Raw genomic sequence first — 27,215 nt, forward strand, 5'->3', positions numbered from 1 at the left:
CTTTTATATAAAAAACATGTTTTCAATAAGAAAGCAATAGTGCAAGTCAAAACTGGATGCAACTGCATAGTTTCGAGTTGTTTGTTATTACTAAAATGAAAATGGAACACAAGACTCCCATAAGTACACTTACCCTTTGCAATTCAGCATCTGGATCTGGATGACCCTCTGCTAAAAGTCGTTGTCGTATTTCTTCCAATTCTTCCTTTTCACGTTTTCTGTCTCGTTCATCTGCTTCCATCTCCTTTTCTCTGTCACGTAAGCGTTTCTGAAGAGCACTGCCTCTGTACATTTTAAACAGCAGCAAATAATTTAAAAAACTACATTTTTGTTCCCCAAATAAGCAAGTGCTAACATATGTAAAATATGAAAAATGTCATATGTAGTTAATGAGAAAATTGTAGTGTTCATTAGAATCCATCAAAAAGAATTCTGATGTAATTAACATACATCCTTTTTCACAATAAAATCTTAGTAATAAGCAGTTAATTTAAAACATACAAGAACAACTTTCAAATTAATTATTGCTGGGGAAAAATTCTAAAAATGGCAGAAATTAATATGCACAATGGGGGAGAACTATACTACAAATCCAGTTTACCTGTAGTATTTAGGATCATCTCTGTCATCATCATAATCTTCAAGAAACTCCTTAAGTCTTTTACCTTCTTTTGTCTATAGAATATAAAGTAATACAAACAATATTATCCAAAATGGAGTTAGCAGTTGGAAAAAAAGGATAAAATTAGAGTAATGCAAAGACATCTAAAATCAGGGCCTACTGCTTTTTGAATTTCAAATTAAACATACTCGTTTCTCTGTATACTCTTCAATAAATACAGTTTATGAATCAGTTTCCATATATAGAGGAATGGTCAGGTTTATTTAACAAAAGCAGACTATATTTACAGTTTGAAAAACACAAAAAATGTATACAAAACCTACTGTTTCTCGTCTCCGTTCCTCCTCCCTTTCAGCTTCTTTTGCATATTCTCGAGCTTTTTTCCTCTCTCTAATTTCCCAGTTTTTTAGCCGCTAAAAATAAATTCACAAAAAAGTAAATTAAAAACTGTTTACAGAAGTTTTTCCTTGAAATTCAACCTGTGCTAACAAAAAAATAAATTCTTAACATATCAAATTATAAACTAATATCAATTTACCAGTTCACTAGTGAAACATAAAAACAACTTTGTAAAGACTGGGATTTAATAGGAGAGAATAAGCAGTTTGATCCTGTAGGAGCTGAAGCTTATTAAGCAAAAAGCCTCTATATTCCAAACAGCAACATAATCCAGAACATTCAAATCCTTCTATATAAAAGCGGTCGGGATTGTCATTCCGTCCCGTGAGTGCTACGCAGGCGCGGAGTTTCACACACGCCCCATCCATTTTGCAATGCACAATGGGATTTGTAGTTTCGTTTTTCCAGGTAAAAGATGATTTTCTACTCTAGACTGTGCGATATCTTCTTCTTCTTTCTTACTATATAAAAGCAGTCGGGATTGTCCTTCCGTCCCGCGAGTGGAAAGCGTAGCGGTATTCTGCTTATCACAGACTTACTACTTGCATTTTGCGGTACGAAGCAAAATGATGTGAGCAGAGTTCTGGTGCTCCCATCGTTCCCTTGCTTTTGTGCGCGATGCGCTGGAAAAATAGACAAAATTATGTCTCTGGAAATAATTAATGTTGATGGAGTACAAATGCCTCACCACGTTGTAAATATCAGGGGGGTTCAAAAGGGCGACCTCAATATAGAAAAAAGTTTAAATTTCATCACAAAAATAACAGAAACTACGAGTATTAAAGTAATACCGCTCAAATGCAATATAACCAAATTAATGAGTTTGTATAAAATATCAAATTGATCTACATACTGAATTGCCTTAAGAAGTGGTCAACTTAAAAGGCGGGTCAGCCTAGTTAAAATATAATGCTGAATAAAATCCAAACAATTATATTTGGAACACTGAAGTCAGACTAGTCATAATGCCTCTAAATTTCATCCATCAATCAATCTAGCACCTTGGATGACTTGAATGAAGATCAAAATCAGAGGACTCCCTTTTTTAAAGGTTGAACCTTTAGTGAAGTTTAAATATTCATAACAACAAAGAAATATTCATCTGTTTTGATACTAGATTTTTTTCACCACTTATCTGTCTCTTCAAAATGAAAATATCACAAAGACAATCCAATATTCACTTAAAATGTCTAGATTATAGCAAACTACATTAAATAAGAAATAAAACAAAAAACAGTATGGACACACAAAACACCCCCCTACAGTGTACATTTCAAACTTAACATTATAAATAGCTCAGTGCAAATTATCAAAATATACACTGAAGTCTGGACTCCCCAGATAAACAAAGATGACTGCAACTTCTTCCAAAACAGACTGATATAATTTACTGGATCTTGGAGAAATTAACCAAGTCACCAATCCACAGACCTGAGATATGGCTAGAGAGAGACTACATTTGGGGTGCTTTAGAGGAATAATGATGCATGTCCAGATTTGTTCCGTCATAACCAATTAGGTTTCCTCTACAAAATGGGAAACAGAAGAATCTTGAAAGCTCTCTTAAGAAAATCTTACTTTACCTAGCTCATGTTGTATTTGTTTCCACATGAACTCCTGTTATCAAGCCCACTATTTTATGTATTTAAAACACAATAAATGAATTAAGTACTGTAATACCTCTTGGTAGGCAGCTTCTTTTTCTCTCAGCTTTCTCTCCAATTTTCTTCTCTCATACAGTTCTTCCTCATCTTCTTCTCGATCACGTTTTTTGTCCTTTTCTCTATCTCTGCTCTTCTCCCTGAGAACCACAAATATCAGATTATTCAGAAACTTCACTTTTTTTCACATTTTGCAGCCTTGAAGAAAAAGGACTTAAATTAACCACCCCCCTTCCAACTACAATTAGGCAACACTCAACACCCTAGAACAGAGGTGCCCACACTTTTTCGGCTTGCAAGCTACTTTTAATAATCATGAGGGAAAAGGCTGACTCGCATAAATAAGTACAGCTGAATAATGCAGTCAAGGAGGTAGCACATTTCTTCATGTTTGGGTACTTTTCCTCTGTGAGTAAGTTCCAAAACTGTCCATGAGCCCCATACTTCAGGTGAATGTCATCCTGTAGTGTAACAAAACTCATCCTCCACTGCTAATGGCATCTGGCTGCAAAGTTGTGACCTTATCAGTGTTCCCATGTCACAGCTTCAGGAAACCAATACATAAATTTGGCTTGGTTACTGCTTGCATGGGCCATGTTTAAAATGAAACTTTTATAAGATGCTTTAATATTGTGCCCTATGTTGGGACTCCATTCTAAGGCTTGTTTCACTCACCCACCCCACACCTAATGCACCTAAAGAGACTATGACTCCAAGTTTAGAACAGCAACAAGTAGGTTTAGTAAATTGATAAAAGTGATCAGGTTTACATATCTATGGAAAAATGTTTATGTATATGAGGTTTCATTTAAACTCTTAGGTAAAGTAGGTTTGGGATATTAAAGAACATTAGATCCTAATGCTTTAATTTTAGGATTTACTAGAGGGCTCTGCCCCCTGCTCGCTTTGCTCGCCAACCCCCATGCGGGCCCTACTCGCTAGTTATTCCCCGGATCTGCCGCTTGCAACGAATCGTGCTGCGTTTTGGGTTGGTTTATTATATATGCAAGTGTGATTTTTCGGATTCATATAGAAATCCAAAAAATCTTGTGTTTTTCAGGTACATTTTGTGTAAAGTGCGATACTTTTGGGACATATGGATCTGTATCCATTATTGGCTGTAGAATTTCTAACTTGTCCGATTGTTTAACTCTTTTGAATCTATGTTGCAGCTCTTCTCCATTACCATAAATATAAACCCGACTGAAGTATGGCTTCTTTGAAATTAAACTTGTAGTAGCTTTAATTGTTGCGGGATCATAGATTCTCATAGCATATAGTCCTGAATTGTGAAAATCTACGTTTTGAGCATTGACTGATGTGAATGCGAACCGTTAATTATGGACTTGGATATTTTGCCTGTGTTTGTGGACTTCACTTTCACCAAATAACAAACCTTGTATTTCTCACGGATACACCTCTTCATTGGGAAGAAACACTACATTGCCCTGATGGCAACACAAATTCGACGATCTACAAGTCTCCCAACTTTTTTTTTTTTTTTTTTTAAATTTTATTAATTTTATTGTAATCATTCCATACCAATAAATCAATTTTTACAAAAAAAAAAAAAGGATGAAAACTAAACCCCCACCCCTAAGACAGACAGCATGGCCAACGGAGTAAAACTTAAAAGCTAATTTGATTAGTTTAAAAGGGCAATAGAGATGGAAAAGAAAAGATATGCGGAAAGAATTACTTCCTTGGTGCTTTAAGAGCTTATTCTAAAACTAGCAAAATACCCGTGCTTCGCAGCGGTGAAGTAATGCATTAAAATTTTTATTAAGAAGAAAATTTAACCTTTTTAAACTGAGGGAAAATATGCCAATAATTACTTGTAAAGGATTTCTTTGTATACCATGTTGTCAGTTTGGCCCTCCGGTTGTAACATGACCAAGTTGTGCGCTGAGCTTACTCTTGAGCATGCAACTTACAGTTGGCCATGTGAACAGTAATCTTGTCTCAAATCTCACAGCTTGGATTGCTGCTGTCATAATCGGTTTGAGTTTCTTGGTTTGTTTCAATTATGACAGTATTTGCAGGACTTGTGTTGAAGTGACATTCGGCATCTGTCAAGCGTTGTAAGCACACAACCGGTTTCAGCGATAAAATCACACCCAGCTTTTGAGAGTTTAAACATTCATAAACATCAAAGTGTCCACTACTGAAATCGTCACCTGTGAATCTAAGACGTTTAAGAGGCATTGGCGGTTGTCAAAAGGTGTAAAATATTTGGCCATTTCGGTACACTTGAAAGCGACAACCGAACAATTCAGCGGCAGCCATCAACTCACATGCAGAACCATAGGTGAAGGGCTTAAGCATTTCACTCTTATAGTGCTCCTGTGTAGTATAATTATCTCCTGTACCGTCATCAGTCCACACCTTGAACCTGTCCCAGTCATTCAATACATAAGACACAATGTTCCGCCGGATATCAAGAGTGAGCCTGATATGGCCGTGCAATATGTAACAAAGAGAATGGAAAAGGTAGGTGGTATCCCCGGGCATGGAAACCACTCTGTAAGTGATAGTTCTTTGATTGATAGTGATCATCTCGATAGACATGGTAATGGGGGTTGGAATGATAAAGGAAATGGGTACCTGAGCAATGTAAAGTAAAGTAAGTGTAAAATACCTATACAATAACTGTAATTGTAATAAACAATAAAACAGCGGAGAAGCCGTGGATTAAACAAAAAGGCTGTAGTTATTAGTAGGGAGACGTGAATCCCGTGGCGAAGCAAGGAAGGGAATGTAGAGACTGGAGCGACGGACAGCCTTATATAGGCAGGCAGCCAACAACGTGGGAGGCGTTGGGATGGGGGACCCAACGCCGCCTCACACAGTGACCGAGCTGCAGGCTATGGACGTATATATGTATGTAAGTAGGATTCAGTTAGCATTGGGAACCCGTGTACCAAATTTCTTGAAGATGGGCCCATAAGTAACAAAGACTGTTGAAAAGTTCAATATGGCGGCCAACAGTGGCATCATACCATCGAAATAAGTACGTACATTGGTTTCGGTTAGTACAGGGAAGCCGCCTACCAAATTTCGAGAAGATGGGGCCATAAATAAGAAAGTTCAACATGGCGGACGTTGTTGACCGTTATGACCATTACGTGTAGAATTTCGAAATGAAACCTGCTTAATTGTTGTAAGTAAGCTGTAAGGAATGGGCCTGCCAAATTTCAGCTTTCTATCTACACAGGAAGTTGGAGAATTAGTGACGTTGGAAAGTTCAATATGGCGGCCGACAGTGGCATCATACCACCAAAATAAGTACCAAATTTCAGCCTTCTTCCTACACGGGAAGTTGGAGAATTAGTGACGTTGGAAAGTTCAATATGGCGGCTGACAGTGACTATATACCACTGAAATAAGTATGTACATTGGTTTCGGTTAACGCTGGGAAGCCGCCTACCAAATTTCATGAAGATAGGGCCATAAGTAACAAAGACTGTTGAAAAGTTCAATATGGCGGCCAACAATGGCATCATACCATCGAAATAAGTACGTACATTGGTTTCGGTTAGTACAGGGAAGCCGCCTACCAAATTTCGAGAAGATGGGGCCATAAATAAGAAAGTTCAATATGGCGGACGTTGTTGATCGTTATGACCGTTACGCGTAGAATTTCGAAATGAAACATGCTTAACTTTTGTAAGTAAGCTGTAAGGAATGGGCCTGCCAAATTTCAGCCTTCTACCTACACGGGAAGTTGGAGAATTAGTGACGTTTGGGAAATTCAATATGGCGGCCGACAGTGGCGTCATACCACCGAAATAAGTACGTACATCGGTTTTGGTTAGCGCGGGGAAGCCACCTACCAAGTTTCGTGAAGATGGGGCCATAAATAAAGTTCAACATGGCGGACGTTGTCGACCGTTATCAACCGTTACGTGTAGAATTTCAAAATGAAACCTGCTTAACTTTTGTAAATAAGCTGTAAGGAATAAGCCTGCCAAATTTCAGCTTTCTACCTACATGGGAAGTTGGAGAATTAGTGATGAGTCAGTCAGTCAGTGAGGGCTTTGCCTTTTATTATTATAGATATTATTGATTAGATCCTGCCAGGTTTTGAAAAAATTCTGTACCGATCCTCTAACTGACAATTTGATTTTTTCCAATTTCAAATAGTATAAAACATCGGTTTCCCACTGACTTAAAAGAGGAGAGTTACGATTCTTCTAGTTTAGCAAAATAAGTCTGTGTGCTAATAGTGTAGTGAATGCAATCACAGTTGTTTGTCCTTCTCCACTTTAAGCCCTTCTGGAAGATCACCAAACACAGCTGTTAACACTAGAATTACCAGAGCCTACGAAAAAACTCGTAATTCCGTCCCACCTTAAACTGCTTCTTAAATCCCTTCACACCTCTCTGCCAGCGTCCTTTGTTCTCTAAATGTGCTGATAAAGAGAAGCTAGGAGCAGCCGGCTATTCCATCCCCCACCAATTTAGAACGTGCACGAACTTCTCTCAGCTCATGCCTTGATTGAGTATCTGGGAGTGAAGTGGAGTTTTAGAGTGGAAATAATAGATCGTTGTTTGGAACACACGCATTTCATGTCTGTTCCGTTTCTACAGTAATCTGTGTCAACACATTGTTAAAACAGAAACTTTTTTTATATTCTAGTAGTAGATGACAAAATGTAGGCATAAACTATATAATGTATGAAGCCTGAAGTCCAAATAGCAAAGAAACATTTTCACAAGAAAAACACAATTGCACTTTTATTCAAACATATAACTGCAGAAACAAAAAGCCGCCTTAACATGCGACATTGACACCAGTCTACTGTAACTGACTCCGTGGTTCGATAGATTCAGCCCCCGCTTGCGAATCAAGGGGTGACGGGTTCGATCCTGGCCCCTCCATTTTGAGAAGTAAACTGCTCTTAGTCTTACTGTTTTAGAATAAAAGCATACATTTGATTTCAGTCTGTAACAGCCGGTGCAATTTATGATCTTTGTAAAGGTTAGCTTTTTTTTTTTTAATTCACTTTTCAATCTCTCAGTCGCGTTCATAATCAATCCATACAACCCCATCTGACACGGCTGTTTTCACTAAAGACGCGCCATAGCTCTGAAGTGTACCACGATGCATACTAACGCTACAACCCCCACGCTTCTGACACACAAACGCTGGCGAAGCTGCCTTCTTCGTGTCTCACCGTCACTTGCTTTTCTTTTTATTCAGTTTTATTGAGTGTTCCCTGCCAGTCCCCGCATGTTGCTGTATGCTTTTTCTTTTGTACTCCAGGACAGGCAGAGGAAAGAATGGTAAAGACCAGTAACTTCGGCGCTATATGCAATCATCAGACACTCCCCATCTGCCCGTGTCACTCAAACACAGTGACATATGTTGGTGTAAAAGTATAACAAAAGTGCACTTTTATTCAAGTGCACTTTTTCCATCGCCTTTTCCTGTAAGAAGCAGTGTACACACTTCTCTCTATGCCGTGGTTTCTATTACACACCTGAAAGAAAGAGACAATACATGTGAAAATATCCAGCATACAGCAACATGCGGGGACTGGCAGGAACACTCAATAAAACTGAATAAAAAGAAAATCAAGTGACGGTGAGATACGAAGAAGGCAGCTTCGCCAGCGTCTGTGTGTCAGAACCGGGTGGGGGGCGTTAGTATGCATCGTGGTACAGCACAGAGCTATAGCGCGTCTGTATTCTGTTTCTTTTGTACTCCAGGGCACGCAGAGGAGAGAATAGTAAAGAGCTGTAAATTCGGCGCTATATGCAATCATCAGACACTCCCCATCTGCCCGTTGTTTTGTTATACTTTTCAATACTTTTATACTGCTCAAACGGGCATGCTCAAAAATACACGTGTAATGCCACGAAAAGTGCACGGAGACACTTCATTTCGCAAACAAAACATGTGCACTTTTATTCAAAACTACCTGTATAACCGAATAAAAAAGAAAGCAAGTTACAGTAGGCGATTGATACGACATCTTGCATGGTGCAATGCTAAGAAGTGCAGATTTTCATTCCGTGCTATATAAAATCATCACATTCAAATAGTAACAGTTCCCACACACCCAAGGACCGTCCTTCCTACATTTACGACACGTGTACTTGTTGCCGTGTACACACCTCTCTGTGCTATGGTTTCTATTACACTGAATGAGCACCTGACACTGTACTTTCTTCCCTGGGGGAAGGTCCCGCATCAGAGAATTTCCAGTTCCTGCATAAATTCACACCCGATCTGACGCTGTTCGTTTTCAAATAATATTGCATTAGTGCGATTATATTTTCACATATATTGTCTCTTTCTTTCAGGTGTGTAATAGAAACCACAGCATAGAGAGAAGTGTGTACATTGCTTCTTACAGTAGAAGGCAATGGAAAAAGTGCACTTGAATAAAAGTGCACTTTTGTTATACTTTTACACCAATATATGTTCCTGTGTTTGAACGACACGGGCAGATGGGGAGTGTCTGATGATTGCATATAGCGCCGAAGTTACTGGTCTTTACTATTCTCTCCTCTGCGTGCCCTGGAGTACAAAAGAAACAGAATACAGACGCGCTATGCTATAGCTCTGCGTTGTACCACGATGCATACTAACGCACCCTTCCCCCCGGGTTCTGACACACAGACGCTGGCGAAGCTGCCTTCTTCGTATCTCACCGTCACTTGATTTTCTTTTTATTCCGTTTTATTGAGTGTTCCTGCCAGTCCCGCATGTTGCTGTATGCTGGATATTTTCACATGTATTGTCTCTTTCTTTCAGGTGTGTAATAGAAACCACAGCATAGAGAGAAGTGTGTACATTGCTTCTTACAGGAAAAGGCGATGGAAAAAGTGGACTTGAATAAAAGTGCACTTTTGTTATACTTTTACACCAATATATGTTCCTGTGTTTGAACGACACGGGCAGATGGGGAGTGTCTGATGATTGCATATAGCGCCGAAGTTACTGGTCTTTACCATTCTTTCCTCTGCCTGTCCTGGAGTACAAAAGAAAAAGCATACAGCAACATGCGGGGACTGGCAGGAACACTCAATAAAACTGAATAAAAAGAAAAGCAAGTGACGGTGAGACACGAAGAAGGCAGCTTCAGCCAGCGTTTGTGTGTCAGAACCGGGGAATGGGGTACCGTTAGTATGCATCGTGGTACACTGCAGAGCTATAAGCGCGTCTTTAGTGAAAACAGCCGTGTCAGATGGGGTTGTATGGATTGATTCTGAACGCGACTGAGAGAGTGAAAAGTGAATTAAAAAAAAAGCTAACTTTACAAAGATCATAAATTGCACGGCTGTTACAGACTGAAATCAAATGTATGCTTTTATTCTAAAACAGTAAGACTAAGAGCAGTTTACTTCTCAAAATGGAGGGGCGCAGGATCGAACCCGTCACCCCTTGATTCGCAAGCGGGGGCTGAATCTATCGAACCACGGAGTCAGTTACAGTAAACTGGTGTCAATGTCGCATGTTAAGGCGGCTTTTTGTTTCTGCAGTTATATGTTTGAATAAAAGTGCAATTGTGTTTTTCTTGTGAAAATGTTTCTTTGCTATTTGGACTTCAGGCTTCATACATTATATAGTTTATGCCTACATTTTGTCATCTACTACTAGAAAATAAAAAAGTTTCTGTTTTAACAATGTGTTGACACAGATTACTGTAGAAACGGAACAGACATGAAATGCGTGTGTTCCAAACAACGATCTATTATTTCACTCTAAAACTCCACTTCACTCCCAGATACTCAATCAAGGCATGAGCTGAGAGAAGTTCATGCACGTTCTAAATTGGTGGGGGGATGGAATAGCCGACTGCTCTTTATCAGCACATTTAGAAGACAAAGGGCGCTGGCGGAGAGGTGTGAAGGGATTTAAGAAGCAGTTTAAGGTGGGACGGAATTACGAGTTTTTTCGTAGGCTCTGGTAATTCTAGTGTTAACGGGCTAGAAGGAATTGTGACACCAAGGCTCTTAAAAATTTTGGTCCAAAATGATGTTAATTTGCTGCAGGCCCAAAACATGTGACCCAGTGAAGCTGGGACTTGATTGCAGCATTCGCAGGTTGGATCTTGACCTGGGTACATTTTGGACAGTTTTAAGCGAGACAGATGTGCTCGATATATAATTTTGAATTGAATAATTGTATGCTTTGTGCATATGGAGCTCGAGTGAATTCTCTGCATTGCTACCTTCCACTGTTTTTCTGATATATTGATTAAGAGATCTTTTTCCCATTGTCCTCTTGGATCTTTGAAAGGGGGGGACTGTAAAATAATCTTATATATTGCAGAGATGGTGTCTAAATTCTCGAAATTGAGCAATATTTTTTCCAGCCTGGAGGAGGGTGCACGATGAGGAAAATTAGGCAGGTTCTGTTTAACAAAGTTCCTAATTTGAAGATAGTGAAAGAAATGTGTAGCTGGAAAGTTAAATTTGGATTGTAATTGTTCATAGGATGCAAAGATGTTGTCTATATAAAGATCTCCCAAATCTTTTCCAGATATTAAAAACTGCATATGTTTGCGAGGGTTGAAAGAGGTGGTTCTCTTGCAGAGGTGCCACAGATAAAAGATTATCCATCCTAAAATGCTTTCTACATTGGTGCCATATTCTGAGTGAGTGCAACATTAATGGATTATTAGTAAAATGGCGATAACTTAACATTTGTTGGGACACAGAGCAGGGAATATAAAGAAGTACTGCAGGATTTTACTTCTATTGTGGACCAAGCCTATGTATGTTCATCTATGTGTGTCCAGGCTTTTATAGCTTGTATGTTTGCTGCCTAGTAATAAAACTGAAAGTTAGGTAGAGCCATGCCACCTTCTGCTTTAGGTCCTTGTAGGGTTGCTCTTTGGATACGTGGATGTTTTGAGTTCCAAATAAATGAGGTTACTGTTGAATCTAATTGCTTAAAAAATGATTTATTAATGTATACTGGAATGTTTTGAAATAAAAAAAGAAGCTTAGGAAGAATACTCATCTTAACAACGTTAATTCTTCCAGCTAGAGTGAGATGAAGGGTTGACCATCTATGCAAGTCTTGCTTAATTTTTTCCATACAGATGGCAAAATTTTGTTGATAAAGAGCTTTGTGTTTACTTGTGATGTTAAACCCTAGGTATTTAAACTGATCTGCAATGATAAAAGGTAGGGTGTCTATTCTAATAGAATATGTTTGAGAATTCACTGGAAAGAGTACACTTTTATTCAAATTAATTCTGAGACCAGAGATCTTTTGAAATTCTGTGAGTGCTGTTAAGACTGCAGGCACAGAATTTTGTGGGTCTGATATATACAGTACCATATTGTCTGCATATAGAGAAATTTTCTGTTCCAGTCCCTCTCTGATAATCCCCTTTATCTGATAAGCATTTCGAAAGTGAACCACCAGTGGTTCAATGGCGATTGCAAATAGCAGTGGTGACAAGGGGCATCCTTGTCTGGTACCACGTTCTAGTTTAAAGTAGTCTGAGCAAATGTTGTTAATACAGACTGAAGCTTCTGGATTGGTATACAGTAGTTTGATCCATGCACAAATGTTCGGGCCAAACCCAAATTTCTCTAATGTAGTGAAAAGGTATTTCCATTCAATCATGTCAAATGCTTTTTCTGCATCCAATGATATTATTATTTCTGGGGTGTTTGACTTTACTGGTGAGAATATTACATTAAACAGGCGTCGAAAATTTAAAGTGTCGACCCTTGATAAATCCAGTTTGATCTTGTGATATTATTGAAGGCAGCACTTTCTCCATCCTTCTAGCTATGATTTTTGAGAGTATTTTAACATTATTCAAAAGTGAAATTGGTCTGTATGATGCACATTGTAATAAGTCCTTATTTTGTTTAGGAAAGACGGTGATTAATGCTTGGCGAAAAGTTTGAGGTAAAATTTGATTGTCTCAGCTTCTGTAAATGTTGCTAATAAAAGGGGAGCTAGCTGAGTGGAGAATTTCTTATAAAATTCTACAGGGTAGCCATCAGGGCTTGCTGCTTTCCCGCCTTGAAGTGACTTTATAGCATCTAGTATTTCTGAAAGGCTTATCGAGTTCCTGCGCACTAAAAGTATCTATTTGTGGTGTCTGTAATGTATCCAGAAATGCATTAGATTGTGTGTTGTCTTCTTTAAATTCAGTAGAATATAAGGATTTATAGTAGTCTCTAAATGTGTACAAAATGTTTTTATGGTCAATGATTTCATCTCCGTTCGTGTTGGTGATTACTGGGATTGCATTGCGCACTTCTTGCTGATGGGTTTGTTGAGCTAAAAGTTTATTAGCTTTCTCTCCATGCTCATAGTAGTGATGTCTTGATTTATAAATTAGTTGTTTAGTTTCAGGAGTAGTTGTCAGGAGGTTGAGTTCTGAATGCAGAGACTGCCTTTTCCTATGTAGAGTCTCGCTTGGACACCTAGCATGTTCTTCATCTATTTTAGTAATTTCGCCTCTTAGCTCTAATACTTTCTTGGTTTCTAACTTATTCCTTCGCTTCCATTTTCGCTCCCATTTAAACTTTAAAGCTGAACAATATCTACATACCTCTGTCATATCACCTATGTCCATATATTCAATCTCTTTTCGCGGTTTCGTTATTTAACTGAGTAATAATTTCAGTTTGTTAGCGCTAATGCGATCTTTACTATCAATTTTTTGAGACTTTCGATTTTCAGTACTTTCATTATCTCTAACCTGCTCTGCTTGTGCATCACACCAACATTTTTGATCCTCTTTACGACATTCTACTTTGTCTTGTACTCTTTGACCTTTTGTTTCTGGCCATGGGCATGGTTAAATCTCTTGACACAAAGTCTCATCTCGCCGACTTGAAATTATCTCTCTAAAAAAGTCTTGTCTTGTCCCAAGATAAAAAGTCTCACCTCGTCCCAGGATTTATTTATATAATACAGAGATAAATATTTAATTAATCTAAATATTTAATTAGAGCAAGGAACACTATGAACAGCAACCTCTTATGATAAATTTGAGTTTTATATGCAAGTATAATTAAATTTATATGAAACAAAACTATTACACTGCCTTGAATAAAGCAGTATTTAAAGAAAAATATAAATGTTCAATTATTGAATTAATTTAGTTCTCAGAAAAAACTGTGGTAGGGGGAGGGATTAGCAAACTCTGAATAACCTGAATACTTAACAGCACACCTGTAAAGAAAACTCACCGTGATCGACTACGGTCTTTACTTCGGTCTCTGCTTCGTTCTTTATCGCGCTCCCTTTCTCGCTCCCTCTCCTTGTCCTTGGTTCTCTCTCGATCCCTCTCCCTTTCTCTCTCCCGCTCTTTCTCTCTCTCCTTCTCTCTTTCCCGTTCCCGTTCCTTTTCCCTTTCACGGTCACGTCGTTCTCTCTCTCTCTCTCGTTCTTTCTCCCTCTCCCGCCTTTCCCGCTCAATTTCTTGACGCTCTTTTTCTTTTTTGCCTTTTTCTTCCTCCAGTTTCTACAAGCCGGTAAAAAAGGAAAAAATACCCTGTTAGTATTATCAATATGGTAAACAAGACATTCAAATAAATCATAAGTAAATGACAAAATGTATTGTTCTGCTAAATGCATAAATCTGTATTTCAAGTAGCTTACAGCCTCTCTTCATATTTATGACACCGATCTAAAATTTAGAAATAAGGTCTTAAATTTTACAACTTATCAATATACTTAAAAATAATGTTTAATTTAGAATCTGCCTCGTTTCTGTTGTGAGTAATAAGGCAAATTGACAACTGTGGATAAATGCAGTTGGAAATATTAACAAGAATGAAAGAAACTTTTAAGGAAAAGGCAGTTATTCTTTTGCTTTTCTTAAGATTAGTTAAAACCTTATTTCTACGGCAATAGAATTAGGCACTATTAAAAAAAAACAATGCTTCAAAAGTCATTTATACTGCTTCTGCAGTTAACATACAGTTCCAGAAGGCAGCAGGTGGAAATTAATGAATGCTGAGGGGAAATAAATAAATAATGTTAAATATGAATAGCAAAGCTTCAACTTTAACTGTTCAGTACGCAGTAGTTTTCTCACAGAAAATGCAATCAGAGTTTAGGAGATGTGGAAAAAAATAGATTACTCCAACATAAACAAACAAGAATCCTAACAGATATTGTGATATTTTTATTATTAACTCAAACATAATGGGATTACAAAGACATAAGAAAAATAAGGGAGTTGTCTCCATAAAATTTTTCAAATAAACTATAATTATACAATATGATTAAACTACAGTTGCTTTTATTTCTTTTTTCTTAGGTTTTTTAGTAAATTGCTTTACTTTTTCCCTGTCATGCACCTACTTCTCTTTTATTTAACAGAATTCTAGTATTTCTATTAAAAATCTAGCTAACAAAAGAGCACTTTCTATTAGCACAAAGTTCCACAGGCATAACATCTCAAAGTCTACTGGAAGAGTTTAGCATCACACCAAGTTCAGTGATTATTTTAACATCATAAATGCCTGGGTGCATGTAAGGCTTTCCATTTTTGTGTGCATTTGCAGAGCTGTGCAAGTTGCTAAACGTTTCATATATTGGAAACCGTTCATGAATTCATAAAACAGTGACACCCAAAATGTACTTAAATTCCACAAAATTATGTTTCAGGTCTGGACACAGGGGAAAAAACCCACATATTTACTGCAATTTAAATGGCAAAAAGATTCATAAAAATATTTAAGGATGTTGCTTAAACAACTTTTACGTTTTAAGCCCTGCAATGCACTGGCATCCTGTCCAGGGCAGTTTCCTGCCTTTCATCCAGTGTTTCCAGGATAGGATAGAGTCTCTGTCCCTGTGGGTGACTCTGATTTGGATTAAGTGGGTTTGCGAATGGAGCAAGATGAGAGGAGCTTGAACAATTGTCACTGTATAAACACATTTAAAAATAACATTAGCAGGCATACTGTGAGGCTGTAAACTACTGAATATCAAGGAGACATATATTCACTCTACACTGAGATATGAATCATAAATACTACAAAACACCTTTAAAAAGGTATATTAACATATACATATATATATATATATATATACACACATATATATATATATATATATATATACACACACATATATATACAGTATAGTATACAGCTTCATCAATGAATTCCTTTAAAAAGTTAATGAATAAAGCAGTTTTTGGTATTTAAATTATATTTACATATCCATCCTCTGAAGGAAGTATACTTGGTGGAGACTTACAGGCGATGTGCTATGGTTTTCATCAGCAGCACTGCGAAAACAGTGTCTAACAGCTAGGACTGGGAGGAGAAGCAGGTAAAAGTGGTTCACAGTCAACAGACATAATCCCTTCTGTCCAAGAATCTCTGAACAGTGTGCAATGATCTTCCAAAAAATATATTTGCACAAGTGCACATATCAACCACTCACAGTAAACAATCATTTTAAGCAAAAAAAAAAAAGAAAAAAAACATTACTTGAAAATAAAATTAAATCATAAAAGCAAGCTTACCCAAGTTGTGGTGACTCTTCAACTTTCCATCAGTTCGAGTTCTGGCCAGTACACAATGACAAAAAACAGAAAACCTATATACCCAACTTTTGCTCAAGTAACTCAGACGTTTAAAAAATGAAACAGAAAAATTTGCTGCTAATGCACTGGAACGACTAAAAGGAAGCCAATGACAGAATTGATAATTTAACCAAAATGCTTTAAGGATTTACAATAAAGCATTATTAAAGGGAAATGCAACATATTCAATTGCATTTAAGACAAAATTATTAGTAAGAATGTGCCCTGAAAACATTAAACGGTGCGGTATGTTAAGCACGTCTATTCAGACTTTGCATCTGTGATATTCATTCGCACAAGGGCCTAAGCTTCACATAGCAAAAACATTCTCGTCTTAAGGGCCATATTTCAATATTGTTGGGTTATTCCTATACTATGAAAAAAGAACATAACTGAAGCATCTGATTAATGCAATTGGGTATATGGATTTTAAAGACAAGCTACGGACAGCAGATGTAAAAAGATTACAGGACAGGAAATCAGGACAGCAGACAATTACATAAACAAAACAGCTGTAGATCTTAAAAAAAAAAAAAAAAAACCAACACAACAAAGGCTTACGTTTTCTGAACTAAGAACTACTACTACACTTCTCCAAGGAAGGTAATTTTTCAAGGATGCCCCGTGTTTTAACGTACACTTACCTCTTTGAATCTGACAATCTCGACTGATGTTTACTCAAGTGTACATGTATAGAGTGTGTAGGGAAGACTTGCAATTTACAAAACATCGCACAGATGCACAGTATGTATTTGTAATGAGGGCATGGGGGCCAGTGGAGTGCAGTGTGTGTATGTGTGTGTCTGTCTAAATGCCAACTTGAAATGCATATTTTAGGAATAAATTACCACCAGCAAACTTTTAAGCCTTCAAAATCAAGTCAGTGGAAAGTACAAACTGAAGAAGTACAGTCTAATGTGTCATAAAATGTGCAGAGGAAAAGGGGTTCTTCAAAACAGAAGAATGCAGACATGTTTTAACTTGACAAATTAAGCAAAAAGAGAGCTGTTACTCTTCAGATAAATATATTAACTAACCTACTCACACCTTCAAAAAAAGAAAATCTATCAGCTCATTTCATCAGTCACGTGGCATTTAAATGACAGTTTCCCAGACAGTAATAAGCTAAATATGCCCTTATTGTCAGTGACATTCAAATTTGGTCACTCAAATTAAAGGACTAGTTTTACTCAATACATTAATGAAGAAAAATGAAAATTCACAAATGTATCAAAATGCAGGTTTAAATGTGTTGTAATTAACACTTCTATTTAAGCAGTTTATGAATAATGTGAACTAAAGTCTGTATTAAATCAACATATTTGCAATTATAAGTAATTCCTATTAAACATTTTTCAGTCAACTTTTACATTTTTAAGAAAAGGTAGTATTATGTAATATTCTAAAAGTGTTACTGAATATTTTGTTTAGGGTGGTACAGATTTTTTGAATACTATACAGATACAAAAGTGAAACTTCATCTACTATAGTGGTCTCACCACAGAAATACTGCATAAACCCAAAAAAACTTAACTACTGCATTAAGCCTCAAAACTAATCAATAATGGACAATTATGATACTTCCATTAACATATCTATCAAAAAAATAACAGAAAAAGCATACAATCTAAGAATATTTTATATCAATTATGCATACTTTTCAAAACAAAAGGTTTTTTGTTTATTCCCATTACACATAAAAAATAAATAAAGAGTTATTCAAGTACAGTAAGCGAGAGCAACAAACCTATAGGATTTGTGACAGACTCTGGAAACACAGATATTTTGCTAATGAGTACAACTAAATTGAAAACAAAGTACTCAAGGACAAGTATAAAGTGCACAACATTCGCAATGTGCACTTCTTCATGTAAAGGGATGAGGGGATCTCTACTAGACTACTACATCTTGCATGAAAATCAATAACCTTCATGACTTAAAAAAATATTTTCATCAGATGTTTAGTGAACTTCCTCTTTCTTAAATAACCAAAAGTGAAGGACCAAATGGCAACCTCCTGTTTTTAAGATTTCAAATGCTGTAATTCTAACATGTTTCTTAGGCAACATTGATGACTTGAATTATTAACGTATAGAAGCAATAGTAAAGTTTCAGAAAACCACTACATGGTCTCTATTTCCTAATTACGTACTCGGGAATCTGCATTTGCACATCAAACACAACTTGGGAAATTCTGACTACTGCATAACTCCAGAATAAAATACATTTTCATAAGCTATAATGACTAAACCTACATTTGAAATTGAAATTAAAGGAATATACAAAAACCTAGCTACAAACACACATACCAATTCATTCAAAATTAACAATTGCATTAAAACTACCAACCTTGGATAAACATTTGGCCAATTGTCAGGAAATGTAATAAAAGGATGCAAGAAAACCTTCAAATAAAATCAAGCGTCACTATAAAGCACTTTTCTGCAGTCACTTATAATACTTGCTCAGCTGATTCAAGGACCCAGTATAATACAAAAAAATGGAGTTGCAAGGCCACACAACCCATTGTAAGGTGAACAGGGTGAGCCCAAGGGTTTACAAAGCCCCTGAAGCCGCAGATTATGTGGCTAATGGAGTTAATGTAGGTGACATACAAGCACGGTGGCAACCTGCACACACTCTAGCTCAAACCTATTTTTATTTACCCTATTTATTTACAAAGAAAATTAAATATATCTGAATCAATACAAAATGTTAAGGACATGTGAAAATGTTAAAGACATTTGTTGTTTGACATTTTTATGAAAGCTCCATATTACAACTTGAGAAAATACACCAAAACAACTAGATCAACTTCCCTAATCTGAAGCAATAAAGAAATAAAACCTAGTGGACAGTAAACAAGCCATTAGTATTAGTCTAGACCTTCAACATAAAAAACTAAAGATGACAAGAGTTGTAAGATAAAAACAAAATCACTAAACATGTCAAATAGTGTTGTACACCTTACTAAGACTTAAGGATCATGTAGCAATAACAGTCTGGAAGAATTAACAGATCCTTGGCTAAAAAATATTCCACCTCGCAGGTACGAGAATAACTTGTGAGGCTCGTTTTTTATTACCACCAACAAAGCAAGAATTATTCATTATTCTTTATATACATCATAATAAGAAATTTCATTTAGGACACTAAAAAGCCACAAGTAGCAAAGAAAAAGTGAAAAGCAGGAAAGGAAAAAAAGAAATAAAAGGGAAAGTGACATGAACAAACAAAAAGCCAAACACAAAACACTGACATCTTACCTGAGATCTATCTTCAGAGACCTCCTTGCTGTAAATGAACGCCCCCTTGCTATCTGGGCTGTCTGCTTAGTCTGAATGACTGCACAGGTTATTTTTCTTTTTCACTTTTAATAACATTAAAGAGAGACATGCAAAGGTTCACTGTGCTACCAGCTCTGAGAAAAATAAACTTGTAACTGTGATGTACATGCTAAGGTGGAGAGTGACGAAAATCAACCTAAATACATTTTATTAATTAAAAATAACATCACTAATAGGTTGAATTGGAGTCTATCACACACAACAGACCCTAACAAAATACTTCCCCTATTAATTGATAATTTAGAAATTCCTACGAAGCACTACTGTTTACTGATCAAAGCAGACAGAAGCCAGTTACACCTTTGCAAATCTACTCAAAGGGGGCGTCCAAGATATGTAAAATAGAAGTAAAAGCTCATACTTACATCCTATCCATGTACCTTTTTCCAAAGCTCTGAGATTCATCTTGCTTTAGTCACCATATGATCTCTATCATAATGGTGGGGTTTAATGAATAGATTAGCTTTAAGGGAATTTTACAGCATGTCCATGCATTTACGTGTTGGCAATGATCCCTGCCCTGATCCAAATTCCTGGGTAGACACCAAGCAACAGATGTCTACTGCCTTACTTATGCCTGCTCTAAAATATGTTGAAATTTATTCATTTAAGAGAATCTCAGTGTTTAAGTGTTCAGGTTATTTATTAACAACTGGGATTTTAGCAGAGTTCCTAAACACATAGTACATTAGAAACACTAAACATCTGCTAAGAATTTATTCCATAAAAAAAAACAAAAAAAAAAAACTAAAATTAGTGAAGGTATCATTTTGGAAACTACAGGGCAGGAATTCCTAGTATCCCAACTATTACAGTTTGCCTAAAAGGTTATGAGTAGTATATTTAAAGTTGTGAAATAGAAATGTAAGCTAGTAATTAAAACTGACAGAATAAAGTTGCTACAAATGTGTTGATTTGTATGGTGGCAGTATAAAGTCTCTATTATGTTATACCCTGCACTAATGTTTAACTAGATGGAACATTTAACAAGTATTTAACTACTATTGACATGTCAAAAAGTGTGTTTTTCTAAAGATTACATAATTTAAAAAAAAAAAAAAAGATTACTACCTTGTGAGTATCTCTGAATTTACTGATCTCCCGAGAAATTAAGTCTCTCTTGTCTTCTTCCATTTCAATTGCATTTATGTCTTCCTTTGGAGAGAAGAGACAGATAAAGCTAGACAACTATTCATATACATTTTAGTGATCTATTCCCAATAACAAGTAATCTTAACATTGCATTTCTATATATTTAATTCAATACTATAAAAAAAAAATTATATAGTCGGCCTTCCTTATCCACAGGGATTAGTTCCAGGGACCCCAGCGGATATAAAAATAAATCCACAGCTGCTCAAGTCCCTTATATAAAATAGAGTACTATATGAATATAATCTACGCACATCCTCCCGTATACTTTAAATCGTTACTTAAAATAACTAATACAATGTAAATGCTATGTGAATAATGGTTATATAGTATTGTTTAGAACACGACTTTGGCAAGCGACATGACATTTTACAAAAGGAATGCTTTGACCACTTAATTGCTATTTAGTAGCCATGTTTTCACAGAAATAAACACACAATGTGAAGCCAAGCTCCTATCAGCACCTCAGTCAGGATTGCTGAGTGAATGGCTTTTGTTTTAAGAAATGCGGGGTAGTGCTGTTCATTCATGTTTCCCTGTCAATAATAATGATTTTGTCAATTGAAACTGTAATTTGATTTACAATGTACCAATTATCTACAGGCAGTCTATATGTGTCTAAGCCACTTCCAGTGCGCACAATTATAGAATGTGCGTGTGTAAAGATAACACCTAGCCAGTGCCTTAGCCTGGTGTCTAAGGGTTGATGCGAGGACTCACTTTGATAGGCTGGGTTTCAATTGTTTAAGGGAGTCTAATTTCATTTTAATCTTTTGGTTAGTGATTGTTTGGTCCTTGAGTATCATTAGGTTATAAAATCTGTGTACATCATTTGTACCACGGGAATTGTAAAGATGGAAACTGCTTCGCACCATGGCAAATGGTAGTGCTCAGAAGCCAAGATAGGACAGGTGAGCGAGATAGAGCTTTCCTTTATAAAGGAAGTGATTGCCAGAGAATAAGGTTGATTAATGTACAGTATAGAGCACTGGTGCTTTGTGTGAGCAGAGCTACCCAACTGAAAAACAGTAGGGTGGCTCAGCAATTGGCTGCCATATAGCAGCTGTAAGTTTACTCCTGTGAGAAACTTTACTCAACTCATATGGCCAGAAGTAAAATAATGGTATGCTTACAGATTCCTTCAGGTGGATTCAGATTATTGCTCAACGCAGAGCAAATAAAATTTTTTTTTTGTAACTTTAGCATTTTTTTTTTTTTTTTAAATATTTTCACTATTTGGTTGAACTCACAGGTACAACGGGCAGCTGAACAAAAGACTTAAGTAAAACAATAATTTAGCCAGAAGGAATGCTTTAATAAACATTAAAAGTAAAGGCTAATAAATGCCATAATTTATTTACCAATTTTACAAAACCTACATCTTCTTTTTTTTCCTTTTTCTTCTTTCTGTGATGGGTGTCAGCCTCCTGGGAGGGAGCATTAAGCTCATTTGAGTATTCACGAATAAGTCCTTCAATTGCACCCTTCACAATCTGGTCACGCTGTTTACTCTCTTCATCCAACTCCTCCTCTTCATCTGCATTTGAGTCAGACTGAGAATTCTAAATGTAAAAACAAGCTATCAATTGTTAAAAATTACATTAATTCTAATAACTTTACAATAAACCTCTTTTTAACTGGATATTTACAAGGAGGAGCTTGTATATACTCATGGGTGGGAGTGGATCACACCACACTCATACAACTTAACAAAACATCAATCACAGAACAGCTTAACAGTAACAAAATCTAAATATGTAAGCTGAAGTAATTTTTATTAAAACTAATTATTTCACAAGTGTCAAGCAGCACAAACCGACACTTTCCTAGTCTGTGGAATGGGTTATTAAGTTAAGGAGGAAGTAATAAATGCTCAAAAAAAAAAAAAAAACCAAAAAAAAACACATATTTACAATCTATTTGATATATAGTCATGTTAAAAAGTAAGTACACTCCATAGAAAATGTTGCATTTTACTTAGTTGAAATTGAAAATTTCAATGGGTTTCAAAACCAGGACTTTACTTAGGCCAGCCCATACCCTTTATTTTTATTTTGTTTTAATTTTCAGCAGATCAGTGTGGTGTAGTGGTTAAGGCTTTGGACTTCAAAACCTGAGGTTGTGGGTTTAAACCCCACTACTGACACTGTGAGACCAGGAGCAAGTCACTTGACCTGCCTCTGCTCCAACTGGAAAAGCAAAATTAATGTAACCAATTCTATCAAATCTTTCTTTAAGTCACCCTGGATAGAGGCGTCAGCCAAATAAGTAAACCTAAATGAGCCATTTCTTGGTGGATTTGCTAGTGTGTTTTTAATCATTATCGAGTTAAAATGTCCATTTGCTATTCAACTGGAACCTATGGACAGATGGTCTCACATTCTCCTCAAGCACACCATGATATGATGCATAATTCAAAGTTGGCTTGATGACTGCCTTGTGGCAGCAAAGTAACCCCAAAACATAATATTTCCATCACCAATGTGTATGAGATTCTTCTCCTGAAATGCTGTCAAATATGCCTGCTGTTGCCATGGCCAAACAACTTTATCTTTGTTTCATATGTCCAGAGTAAAGTGTTCTGGAAGGCCTGGCCTTTGCCTAGATGATAAATAGCAAACAGTCGTGTTGCTCTAATGTTCTTTTTGGACACCAAAATCTTTTACCTTGCAAAACTCACTTGAAGGTCATATTTGTACAATTCCATTCTCAGTGCAAACGCATACACTTTGATACCAACTGTTGCAAGAGTTACCTGCAAATCCCACAATGATATTCTGGGATTCTTGGAGACTAATTTTAGCTTCAAATGGTCAGCTCTTGGGATGAATATGCTGGGTAGGCCAATCCTGAACAAATTAGCATTCATATGAAATCAATGCTACTTGTAATCTGATGTTTTCAAATTCCTTGCCAGACTCCTAAGCATCCACAAATTTCTTTCTGAAGGCCTTTGAGAGCTCTTTTGATCTTGGCATGATGCCACCCACACATGTCAATAGCAAGGAGAACACCAGACCCTCAATATCTTCGGTTTAAATAAGAAATGCATATTCCCTAAAAAGGTTCAAAAACACTGACACGTAATATGGAACACCCAATTTTAATATGATGGAATTGAAGTGGTGACAGAGGGTAGACTTCACTTTTTCCATGCATGTTTTTGTTAATTTAGATTAGGAGAATGAATATATCCTGGCTACTGTGTTTTTAGATCATGTTAACAACCAGAAGTAGCAAAATAGGCAAAGACGGTGCAACCAAACTAACACTGTATGAATGGCAAATAAGCAGATGTGTGAGTAAATTGCCAGAAACACCTCAATTAGAAATTATCACAATCATTGGGTCAAAGAATAGCAATAGAATGTCTATTACTGTAGTCTGTACTAGCTGAAGCCTGCCATAGCATACGGCGGTATAAGAATAGGAACGGAAAACAGTGAGAAAGGAATTCAGTATAACAAAGGCTTAGGAAACCACCGTCGCAGTATAACGAAAATAGCAAGGTGTGAAACCAATGCCAATGGTCGAGAGAGTACCTTCCTGTAGCAGGCTACGGAAAACATAGACATATATAGATAGACGCTGCATTCACTGTGTGGCCCATCCAACATGATAAGTCAGCGTGTCCGCCCTATTGCGAGTGGTAAAAGTGCCATTTAAACTAATACAGGTAGACATGGAAACCGGGTTTTCTGATGAAAAAACAATAACGTTTTAAACAGTAAGTAGATAGATAGATTAGATAGATTAGATAGATACTTTATTAATCCCAAGGGGAAATTCACATAATCCAGCAGCAGTATACTGATACAAAGAAACAATATTAAATAGTAATAAAAATGATCGTTTACATACAACAGATTTTGGCGAATCGTTTACATGCAATTACTTATATCCATTTATACACTAAATGCGTGCGTATCCCATGGTCTCAGAGTTGGGGGGTGGGGCTCTGTGAGTTGGCGGGCATGGCTCTCTGTCTTGCTAGTCCTTAGTTAAAGTTGGTGGGCAGGGCTCTGTGAGTTTGCGATCGTGGCTCTCTGTCTTGCGTGCAGTGTAAAGTCAACGTGGCTCAGAGGTGCATGTGCACTTTTGCACAGACGAAAGTGACCAAGGCTGTGTTTGGTGAGTTGTTGCGTGCCTCGAGAGGGACGCTGGACTCGGGAGGATGGTTAAAGTTGGCGTGCGTGCCTCTGTCGTGCGTATCCCATGGCGCGGTAGGAGGGTTAGAGTTGACGGGCGGGGCTCTGTCTTGCGTGTCCTCAGTGTCTTGCGTGCCCTTAGTGAATTATATATATCTAGATTTTAGTTTCTGAGATATACCGCTATTTATTATACCCCCGTTTTTAACTGAATTGACATAAAGGTTGATCTCTCCCCATTGATTAAAAACGCATTTATTTGTTACATGTAATAGAAAAAATATCCTTGAGTATATTCATCTTATTTACTTTTTATATTATACATGGTATTTAATTACCCCAAACACTCTACAGATAACCTGAAAATAATTCCTGTAAATCTCATTCACAATATTTCAATCTACCAACTTGCATTGTCATATAATGCCTTATGATTTGTTAAATGAGTACTTAATTTTTACGGCATAACACACAAATTCAATGTTTCATATTAATACATTTGCTCTAAAATTATGAAATCAAATGCTGAATTTAAACTCAAATTGAACAATCTCAATTGAAATATTTGCAGTTAACACTAGAATCCCTGAAGCCTTCAAAAAGTGTTGTAATCCCAGGCCACTTTAAATTCCTTTGCATCTCTGGGAGTGAGGAATACACACATTTCATGTGTGTTCCGTGTCTACAACGATCTGTGTAAATGTAGGGTAGGAAATGTGAGGCAAGAAATGCTTAACAAATAACTAGAACAGAAACTTTTTTCATGTTATGGGGGATGGAACAGCAGGGGTCTTCCTGCCAGTGCTGATCAACACATTTGGAAAACAAAAGATGCTGATGGAAAGGTGCGAAGGAATTTAAGGTGGCGCGGGATAAGGAATTTTTTCATAGGCTTCAGGGATTTTAGTCTTAAGGTAAAATTAACTATCAGAATTAATCAACTTTTAACCAAACATAAGACTGCTTATAAGCTTTTAGCATCATGAAACGAGTGAAGCCAGAATCAATGTACAATCATCTAGCAAATGGGGTCTTTTAAAGCAACAGTACATATTTAACTATCGGTAAATATGGAGAGTGTATCACCAGCTTCACCTTCTAAAATACACACCGATGTTTATACCTTGAGACACGCAATACTGCTATGAGAAAAGCATTACATTGCTCTGTTTTATTCATCTACAATGGACAAAGAGCACAACACATTCTCAGTAATTAACTGTCAGCAGAAATATCACATTCTCAATATTAGGAAAAGAGAAATTAATTTGAAAGACCCAGTTCTCCTTGAATTCTGTTCTCTTTGTTATGCTCACAAAGGAAAATATTTTTTTCTTTTGGTCAAAAATCTCCATTTCACTTTCTGGTATTGTCTAAAGGTCACAATCCATGTTGATGTGGAATAAACTGACATTAATGTCAATAGTTAAACTCTTGAAGGTTTTCATTAAATGCTCGCCTGGCTATGAATAACTGTCATCTTGTGTGAGGTGTTTCACAACCAACAAGTTGCATAAATCAAATAACCATTTACACATCCCAACCCACACACACATCACTAGCAGAAAAAAACAAACACACTGAATCTACTGTATATGACCTGGAAATACTCAAGTTCCTCATATCTGTGGAACTCCTTCTTTCCTGTTTCCAGTTACAAAGGAGAACTTTCGGCTACTCTCATTAATGACCAATCTGTTTACTGGACACCTCTGTAAATGTTGAGACCAAAACAAACACCATCCTAACTTTAATAAAGGTGTTATCAAATGGTTAGTGCAATTTAGTTCCCTAAGGAATATCTACAGACTAAGAGGCTCATTAGAAAAGTCCTGTATAAACATACTTACATTTTAACAGTAAATTTCCAGCTAGCAAATTGATGAAGGTTAGTGTTTAGTAGTAAAAGCATCATGACTTTCCCAGGCCTTACCTAAAGTGGTCTGACATTTAAGTGGAAGGAGGACTCTAATTCTACTTATAGTAAATCACACACTCCAAAAGATAAATTTCAGCTTCACATTAGCTTTTCTACAGCAGACATGCACATCTTAATTATGTAGGAGTACTTCATTGAATAATATCTGGAATATTCCACTAATCATAGCTACTCCTAGAACACTGTATGGTGACCACTTAATTGGACAAAATGTGACACTCACCCCATTAGCAGTTCTCCTTTTGGCCTTCCATTCATCTAGCTGAGCTTTGGTTTTGGCATCCACTTTTACCAAAAGCTTTTTATCACCGATCTGCAGCTCATGAAGTAATCGCAATGCCCTTAATGTCGATTCCGGCTCCTTGTATTCACAGAAACCAAAAGCTGTTTAAATAAGAGGACATAATGAGGTAAT

At 36.7% G+C, this 27,215-nt stretch overlaps 1 protein-coding gene across 2 annotated transcripts in view; it reads right to left on the bottom strand.

The window, feature by feature from the left end:
* The window catches only part of LOC120518374 (RNA-binding protein 25-like), a 104,156-nt gene that overhangs the window by 20,119 nt on the left and 56,822 nt on the right, over positions 1-27,215 (bottom strand). Inside the window, exons 6-13 of one of the 2 annotated variants that reach the window (XM_039741150.1) lie at positions 27,024-27,184; positions 22,075-22,275; positions 20,633-20,716; positions 13,861-14,135; positions 2,702-2,822; positions 946-1,035; positions 602-675; positions 134-284 (exon numbers count right to left, since the gene is read on the bottom strand). In XM_039741150.1, the coding sequence (XP_039597084.1) occupies positions 134-284; positions 602-675; positions 946-1,035; positions 2,702-2,822; positions 13,861-14,135; positions 20,633-20,716; positions 22,075-22,275; positions 27,024-27,184 (1,157 nt within the window). The remainder of the gene's footprint in view (positions 1-133; positions 285-601; positions 676-945; positions 1,036-2,701; positions 2,823-13,860; positions 14,136-20,632; positions 20,717-22,074; positions 22,276-27,023; positions 27,185-27,215) is intronic. The other variant, XM_039741151.1, reaches the window with a different exon arrangement.

Source organism: Polypterus senegalus, chromosome 18 (assembly GCF_016835505.1).
Source record: "Polypterus senegalus isolate Bchr_013 chromosome 18, ASM1683550v1, whole genome shotgun sequence".
Taxonomy (NCBI): domain Eukaryota; kingdom Metazoa; phylum Chordata; class Cladistia; order Polypteriformes; family Polypteridae; genus Polypterus; species Polypterus senegalus.